Source organism: Hemitrygon akajei, chromosome 11, assembly GCF_048418815.1.
Source record: "Hemitrygon akajei chromosome 11, sHemAka1.3, whole genome shotgun sequence".
In the NCBI taxonomy this organism is placed as follows: domain Eukaryota; kingdom Metazoa; phylum Chordata; class Chondrichthyes; order Myliobatiformes; family Dasyatidae; genus Hemitrygon; species Hemitrygon akajei.
In genome coordinates, this window is record NC_133134.1 from 101,651,460 (window position 1) to 101,660,490 (window position 9,031).

At 44.0% G+C, this 9,031-nt stretch overlaps 1 protein-coding gene across 1 annotated transcript; it reads left to right on the forward strand.

Moving 5' to 3' along the window:
- The first annotated feature begins 4,616 nt into the window (after window positions 1–4,616).
- LOC140735164 (immunoglobulin lambda-1 light chain-like) lies at window positions 4,617–6,697 on the forward strand. The gene is made up of 3 exons (XM_073059954.1): window positions 4,617–4,729; window positions 4,875–5,228; window positions 6,219–6,697. Exons 1-3 carry the CDS (start codon window positions 4,681–4,683, stop codon window positions 6,545–6,547), a joined length of 732 nt encoding a protein of 243 aa, XP_072916055.1. The 5' UTR covers window positions 4,617–4,680; the 3' UTR covers window positions 6,548–6,697.
- Window positions 6,698–9,031: the final 2,334 nt, after the last annotated feature.

Consider the following 9,031-nt stretch of genomic DNA (forward strand, 5'->3'; position numbering starts at 1 on the left):
GGCAATTGCCCAAGCTGCAAGTCTCCCCTCTCCATGCCACCGATGTTGTCCAAGGGAAGGGCAGTAGATGTATATAAATGTATACACACACACACACCCACACACACACACACACACACACACACACACACACACACACACACACACACACATATATATATATATCGCGCACAGAAACAATAACGGGAGGGAGTATACTGAGGAAAATGGTTTTAGTTGCGGCTAAGTAAATGAGAAGCAGAAATCCACTGAAGAGAATCTATTGATGGTCAATAAACCGATAGGATAAGAAAAGAACACTAAGGGAGAGAGAGTGAGAGTGAGAGTGAGAGAGAGAGAGAGAGAGAGAGAGAGAGAGAGAGAGAGAGAGAGAGAGAGAGAGAGAGAGAGAGAGAGAGAGAGTGGAAGGCCTAAGAAAGAGAAGGGTTAGGTTGAGAGGAAAGAGCGGGTGGGGTGGGGGAGGTAGAGAGAGATGAAAGAGAGTTGACCTCAATAGGCGGCAATACGACACATTCACCGGTAATGCGCTAATGGAAGGCTATCGAGCTAACACGGTACTTGAGACACAGCAATACAATAGGCCTGAACTGGTGCGATTTATGAAGGTAACAAAGGTAACAACATGTGTGATAATTCAGGTTGAGTCACAAAAACAGTAAAATAGCTGTTAATTAGTGAATGTCCCGAATAAACAGAATATTTTATTTGAATTTAGCAAAAGGTCTTGCTCCATTTATATCAAACAATAGAATATAGGAGTGGTTTTTGACCCTTTTCTCCACTCACACCTCTTCGCCTTCTAAACCTTTACCGTAATCATCGTTGATATCAATTTCAACTCTACTCTTCTGCCTTCTCGGTATCCCTCAACCTCTTCATCCACAATAATCTGCCACCCAGGCCGTGCTCTTTTATCGCTGCTGCCTCCAGGCAGGAGGTACAGGAGCCGTAGATCTCACAGCACCAGGTTCAGAATGAGTTGTTACCCTGCAAACATCAGGTTACTGAACCAACGTAGATAACGTCGCCGACCTCAAATCTGAACTGATGGATCTTAAGGTAACATTAAAGGGAAATACTTCCAGTTTCTAAATAAATTTACTTTGACTTTAACTTTAATGAGAACTGGTGTGTATCACGAAAAACAGCCACCCTTCACCATGTTCTCTGTATTATTTATTTTCTTATGTGTTTGCGATCACTTTAATACTTGCTGTTCACAATTTATATTACATGTTTGAATGAGGGAGCAGCGTATAAAGAACTGTTTATAAAGAAATTTAGATACAAATGGATTTCGTAGCCCGGCCGAGTTAAGACATGCGGCTAAACATAAGATCATCTACTTCTGCAGATACAATAGCATTGCGTATTGCTAATCAATAGTAAGGGTTCGGATTTGAAAAATCTTGAGCCTGCATCTTTTAAGGCTCTACCCTGTTCGAGTTCAACACGGCCTAGTTGTCTAAGTTGTATACACAGGCCTGGGCAGTATGATATACAGAGCTAGCTGTTCCCCATTGAGCAGGCTCCCTCTCTCTATGCAGCCTATACAGTTTGGCACTTGTGGCGTTGCGGGAGTTGCTAATCAGCGTTGAACTCAACATAGGACTGTCTGAGGGACTCCAGCTTGAGATATTTCCTCAGGGTTTACTCCCGAAGTCTTCCCCATGAGTGGGTATTCTCGCAAGGCAGTGGAAGTCTGAGATCAGAGGTTCCTTCTCGTAGATCAGCTGGCAACCACAGCTAACGAGTCCTATCTGGCCAAAGCAAATGTGTTAAAGGTGCCAGCAGGCTGCCTTTATCTCTTAATAACCAATAGTGAAGCATTGGATTAATAGAGTATTAGAATATCCTGTAAGTTGAAACGCTCACGGCGCGCTTAGCAATTAACCATCCCTTGAAGTCCAGAATCTAAACTCGGTGGTCAGCGGGTTTTTCGCACGAACACCATTAGGACCACTTCATATGTAGTGGGAGCTCAACCCCACGACCCAACACCCACTCCTGCCACCAGATTATGACAAACCCAAGGCTTGTTTGCTTTTATACGGATCTCTTAAAGTTAATACGTAGATACAATAAAGCAAGCAATAGAAGAAAAGCTTGCATTAGAGTGTTCTCATGTGTACTTGAGCGTTAAACAATAGTGTCTGCTTCTTCCTCACCCCATCACCCCTACTGGGGCAAAGGCTGCCGACGGCAGCACGCCAGAGTCACCACACGACTTTATACGTCTTATCGGCCAACGTCATTGTTCTCCTAGGAATGAGGGTTTTGGAGATTCTGTTGGCCTTTCTGTAGCTCTGGGCTTTTACGGGATGGGTTTGCTAGACCCTTGCCCAAACTTCCCCCTTTTGCAGATGGGTTTGCGACTGTCCATGGCGGAAGTCTTGTTGCAAAAATAAAGGAAGCTGGTATGATCAGAATTGGAATACCGTGTGAGGGTCGGACCTTCCCGGGCAGGATATGTGAAATCACTGACGAAGCGAATATGTCAATGATTAATACTGTTGATTTCCGTAAAAAAGGAAATAAAGTTGACCGGGACTGTGTGTGCTTTTCTTTTTCAGCGGGAGGCCAGCTAACTAAAACAACAGGATAGAAATGATAGATACACAGCGGTAATAGTTTTCCTGGTTGGGGTATTTAGAATCGAGTGTCAATGTATCAAAACACAACTTGTGTCAATCCGGACCAAAATCAGGAAGAAGTCTTATTTTTCTGTAAACTTGATGATCAGTCGCTAAGTATATTCAAGAAGTGATTTGAGGGATCTTTAGATACAAGAGGAATTGATACATACAGATGTAGTGCAGAAACGCGGAACACAGGAAAATTATTACCTGCAGTGTTATTTAATGGTAGGTAAGGCGCCATAGTCCAGTGACCGAAAGGCCAACTGATGTCCTTAATCATTTTGTACAGGCTCACACTACAGGTCCAAAGTGTCAACTGTTTTCAGGGTGCTGATCGTGGGACCAATACAGGAGTTGGCCCCACGATCACCACCAGGGTTGTCTGGGCAACTGCTCGTCTCCCATACAACCATGCCCAGGTTTGCGCCCTGAAAAATTTCCAAAGCGCAAATCTTTGGTCTCTCGAGACTAACGGATGCCTTTATTTATGTACGTATGTATGTATTTATTTATTTATTTAGAAAATACATACACACACACACACACACACACACACACACACACACACACACACACACACACACACACACACACACACACACACACACACACACACACACACACACACACACACACACTTTCTAAATACCTACAGAAAATGAATCTTAAAATAGAATATCGGCTCTGATGGTCCATTTTTTACCTTGGATAATTTCACTCATAATCACAACTGTCTGATTACACAATCTATGGACAACATCAAGGACTCTTCAATTCATGGAGGCCTTGAAGTTGAGTGCATAGGTTGTGGAATCGCTCCGTTTTGATTATGAGTGAAATTATTTATGCATCAGTCGCTCTGTCTGTCTGTCTGTATGTCCGTCTCTCTCTCTCATTATCGATCTATTTATTTATTATTGTTATTATTATTTACATCTAATTTCCCCAGCTTTCGTTAGTAAGACCTTAGGTACAGGTATATCCAAGCATGCACATTTGTGAATTTCTAAGAACATACCGACAAATCTAGTGCTGTTTATTATTGTGGCTTTCTGAAGATTTACAAATATATTACTGAGTAGCTTTAATTGTTTAGTGTGACTGTGTTGGGATGACACCACTTGTAGAAAATACTGTCGAGACAATGTTCTCCTTGTTCCTGTGCCGGTCTTTCAATTCCCTCTATTAATGATAATAATAATAATTATTATTGTATTTGCTCAGTTTGCCTACTCAGCGTTGATGACTTGCCACACTTCATGTGTAGGTTTTCATCGATTCTTTTACAAATTTTGTTCTACTCGCTTTCAACGATTATCGTGATAACGATCGTTATCATTATTATATATTTCTTTATAATGAAAATTATTGTTATCTATTTTTCTATTTTAGCAGTCTGTTTTCTTTTGCACACTGAACGTTTGTCAGTCTTTCTGTGTAGTTTTTCATTGGTTCCGTTGTATGTCATTGTTCTACTGTGAATGCTTGCAAATTATGAAATTAAACTATGAATTTTAGCTATCAGCTTTATTTAAATCCTCACACAAAGGGAAAGTAACAACATGTTTATGTCGTGGTTTTCCAAATGCAGGAACTGTGTCAGTACATTAATAAGTCTGTTCTGAAGACGGTTACAGGGATATTTTGTAGAGAGTAGGCTAGCTCGTTCGGTGAACACACATGAGCTGCTACATCTTGCTAACTGCAGCCGTCAATCGAACGTCTAATATCCAGCACAATCCCTTTCCTAGATATTGATCAGAACGGATTGCCTTGGATCTTTGACATAACATAGCTAGACAAAAATATTTTGAAGGTAGAGATTAATCTTTTTACGATCATGGAATTCGCAAACAGTAGATTCCAGAGAACAGGTGGTCAGTCTCCACCCCCATCCTGCCTCTACCCCCTCCCACTCATTAACATCTCCGGTTAATAAAGAGCCCGGGGTATCCGGTTTGCAGGCACTAGAACCGGAGCCTCTCCCGGTGTTTGCACAACAGCGCACGGTTGGACGTTAGGACGCTCGCTGACCGAAGGAATGTCGCCAGTTCTGCATCTCCTGTGGGCTCTAATGGTCCATTTACCAGGTGAGAGGCGGGTTTGTTAACGCACGAGTTATCTGCAAAGAAATTCGTTGAAGTTTTGAAAGCCATTCTTCTGCGAGTCTTCAGCGATCGATAACACTTCTGATGGCTGCAAGTCACCTGTTTGCTTTATTGTGTCTTATTGCAGGTATCCTGGCGGTCCCAGTCCTCAGTCAGACACCAGTGTCTAGTCCTGTCTCCGCGGGACAGACTGCCCGCTTAGAGTGCCGGGTACAGAACGGAAACGTTGGAAGTTACGAGTTTGGTTGGGAGCGACATCGTCCCGGGAAGAGACCGGAGGGAGTGATATATCAAAACAGAGGCAATACCATTTACAGAGGACCCGGCATCACTGAACGTTTCCAACCGTCCAGAGACACCTCCGCCAACAGTCACATCCTGACCATCGGCAGTTTGGAGCCCGGCGACTCGGCCGTCTATTACTGCAGAGTGTGGTATAATGGTTGGTTCTATGGACCGGGGACGATCCTGGAGATAAAGAGTAAGTAATCCTCTCGTTTTATATCAAATTATGCTTCCGACGTAATCCCCGTTTCAATTGTGTTGCTAGATGGCTCTACATTGGCGGAAGTATCGATCTGTCTCTTCAAGGCAGAATCCGCACACTCAGCTCGGCATGATAGTCCGTTTAGATCCTCGGGCCAACACGATTGGTCAATGTTGTGAATTACTTCTACGTTTGGTTCATCCATTGAAATTTTCAACACCAGGCAGCACAACTCGAAATTCCCCTCTTTTAACCCGTTAATCCCGTCGTCATTTTGCAAAAGCCTCCAATTTATCTGCCGCTCTCAACGCTAAATTTAATGGAAGGTAATCGTCCAAACCAGTGTTAACTGGCATGGTACGTTATAAACCAACGCTGTCGTAATTTGTGACAGGGAAATGCGTCAGTATTGTCAAATACAATGAAGGATAATAACAGACATTGAAGACGTCACGCAGAAAACACGCTCATCCCGCTGACCCTTTCTGTATCTTCCCCATTTCGTGCTGCGTTATTGGACGGGGAGATAATCGATATCCCCATTGCCACGCCAATCCCGGGGCAACCCCGTCTATCAACAGCTAAAGCTGAAATAATAGATGGAATTTAGATTTTGGAATTTCTAGGTGTCTTTCCCCAACCCACTCTCCCCACACCCTACACTGTCACCCCCACCACCAGGTTCCTCCTTCAGCAAAGAGAACGAAAGAGACGGCATCAAATGTTTGAAAATTATCAGACCTGACCTGAGGGTGGCAGCAATTTACCAGTACCAGGCCCGTGGGATGGGCAACAATTCCATGACAGCGTCTGTCAATGTGTCGAATGGTCGCATTCTGTACCCAACTTTTCTCTGATTGTTTGTATAGTTGGTGCATTATAATCGTGGTCAGACGGGAGTTCGGTCAGTGTGTGTCACTGTTTAGGAAATGCACAGGTTAATGATGATTTTTTTCTCGTCTTCCCACCACCTTTCTCACACAGGTAGCGAGAGCAGAAAGCCCTCGGTCCTCCTGCTCCCTCCCTCCCCGGAGGAGACCGGCTCGGGTTCTGCCACTCTATCCTGCCTCGTGAGCGGCTTTAAGCCTGGATTGGTCGCGCTGCGCTGGAGCGTGGATGGCGTGGAGACAGACAGTGGCGTGACGACAGGCGCCGCGTCCCTGGACACCGACCAGACCTACAGACTGAGCAGTTATCTGCGGGTACCCGCCGCTGCCTGGAACAAGGGCTCGAGCTATTCCTGCAGCGTGAGTCACAGCTCGCTCAGCTCGCCGCTGCGCAACACCATCTCTTCGTCCGCCTGTGCGCAGTGAGGTCCCGCCGGGTGGCAGCTCACGAACTCAGTGAAACCCGCACTGGGGCTGTGCAGCCGCCTTCTGCAATGCAATTCTGTAGCAAAAGTCCGTTTCAGGGATCTAATAAAATGTTTAATAAATTTAGAGATGAATGTTTTGATCACCCATCGTTTGCGACGCGTAATCTTATTTAGAATGTTTCTCACTATGCTGTGTCTGAATTTCTGCTGTTTGTAGAACGAGGAGAGATTGATCAGGAGAGGTTGACTGTATTGTGATTGAGTTTTGCAACACAGCACTTAATAAAGAGCAAATTCCGCGGCGGGGTTACAGTAGATCTCTTTTTACTCGACTGCTCTTTGTGCCTCGAATGTATGAGTGGCGAGTAACATGACGTGCTTGAACTACCGTATATACACTTCCAGTCAAGCCAGTTTAAACGGCTTATCCGCCCCATCTTATCAATGCCGATCTCTGTGTACTCGATCTTCCAGGACCAATAATCAACGTTATTCACCACATACAGTGCAATGCATTAGGAATTTGCTGTGGTGCGTTGGCGAGACATGTAAGGAAACATTCAAGAATTATAAGGAATAATTTTATAAAATTAAAATTAGAAATTAAATTCAGTACGCAAATAACATATGCACAAATACATAAATAACAGCATCTATGTATAATGCTAGCAACATTATAGGGTTTAAAGTATTTACAGTGCAGTGCAGTGCAGTTACTGAAGTAATAGATAGAGATGTGGGGGTTATTACAAATATTTGATCAGATTAATAACCTGGAGATGCAACACAAACAAAATGATGGTGGAAATCTCCAGCTCTGGCTGGATCTATAGAACCTCTCTAATCGAAACTTCGACTGCTTATTCCTTCCATTAGATGCTGCTTGACCTAATAAGTTCCTCCAGCATTTTATATCTGCTCCTCCGAATTTCCAGCATCCGCAGGATCATTTAATGCCTGGGGGATGAAACTTTTAAGATGCATAAGATGGCATGATATATTTGTTTGTATAGCCTATAACACGCTTCACAACGGCTTTTTGTAAAAAGGCAGTTGGCAAGATGGATTGTGTCTACAACGATTTTCCTGCCAGCTTCTGTATCCAGGATACATACAAGTCCTCCAGCGATGATCGACTGCAGCCAATGACACCTTCGGTTCATCTGGCAGTTCGCTGTAGATTTTGTATTTTGTGAGGGGATGCTGCTCCAAACCAGAGTTTAATGGCTGATGTGAGGATACTCTCTAGTTTAGCAGTTTAGAATTGCAGCTTTACCATCTCTCACCTCCCGCCATCACCTGTTCCTTTGCTGATCAACTTTCCAACCCACCCCACATAACTGTTTATCCGCTCATCCTTAACCATCCACTTGCTCTGCGCCTCAACCCCTCCGTCACTGCATCATGTTCAGATATTCTCCGCTCTCTGAGCAATCTCGGACCTCCCACCAGGAAGTAGTACACTGCAAAGATGTTTCCCATGTCCTGAGCATTCCCATCATGTGAGTTACTGATTCGCTTAATCAACTCACCCATAAGTCTCAAAGTTTCAAACGCCCAATATTCTACCTCTTTTAAATATCGTAAAACTCGTGGATGTAGGTGAGATGAGTGTTAATGCAAAAAGACAATTTAACCTGACTGCATCCGATGGAAAGTGTCCCTATTGAGACGTACGGTCTAGTTCCGTGCACGGGATCAGGGAGGGAAGCAAAGGAGTTCGGGGCGTGGAGCTGTTGATCAAAGATAGTGTCATGGCTGCAGAAGAGTAATGGAGGGATGGTCTACTGGGGCTCTGAGGGTGGAAGTTAGAAACAGGAAGGGGTCAATAATTCTGCTGGGTGTTTTCTGTGGAACACCGGACAGTAACAGGGACATCGAGGAACAGATTCTTGAAAATTGTAAGAATAACAGGGTTGTCGTGGTAGGAGATTTTAATTTCCCAAATATTGTTTGGCATCTCACTTGAGCGAGGGGTTTAGGTGGGGTGGCGTTTGTTAGGTTGTTCAGGAATCTTTCCTAACACAATGTATAGATAGGCCTACAAGAGGAGAGGCTGTACTTGATCTGGTATTGGGAAATGAACCTGGTCAGGTGTCAGGCCTCTAAGTGGGAGAGCATTTTGGAAATGTGATCATAATACTATCTTCTTTACCATAAGATTGGAGAGGGATGGGAACAGACAAGTTAGGAAAGCGTTTAATTGGAGCAAGGGGAAATATGAAGCTATCAGACAGGAACTTGGGAACATAAATTGGAAAGAGATGTTCTCTGGGAAATGCACAGTAGAAATGTCGCAAATGTTCAGGGAATATTATAATGGTTGGTCAAATATAATGGCAGAATAGATTGTGAATGGTAAGACACTTGCAGGTGTGGTGGATCAGAGGGATCTTGGGGTCAAATTATTCCTGCAGCGTTAGCCACAGCTCACTGAGTTCGCCTCTGCGCAATAGCGCCAATATTGCGCCTGTTGGCAGCT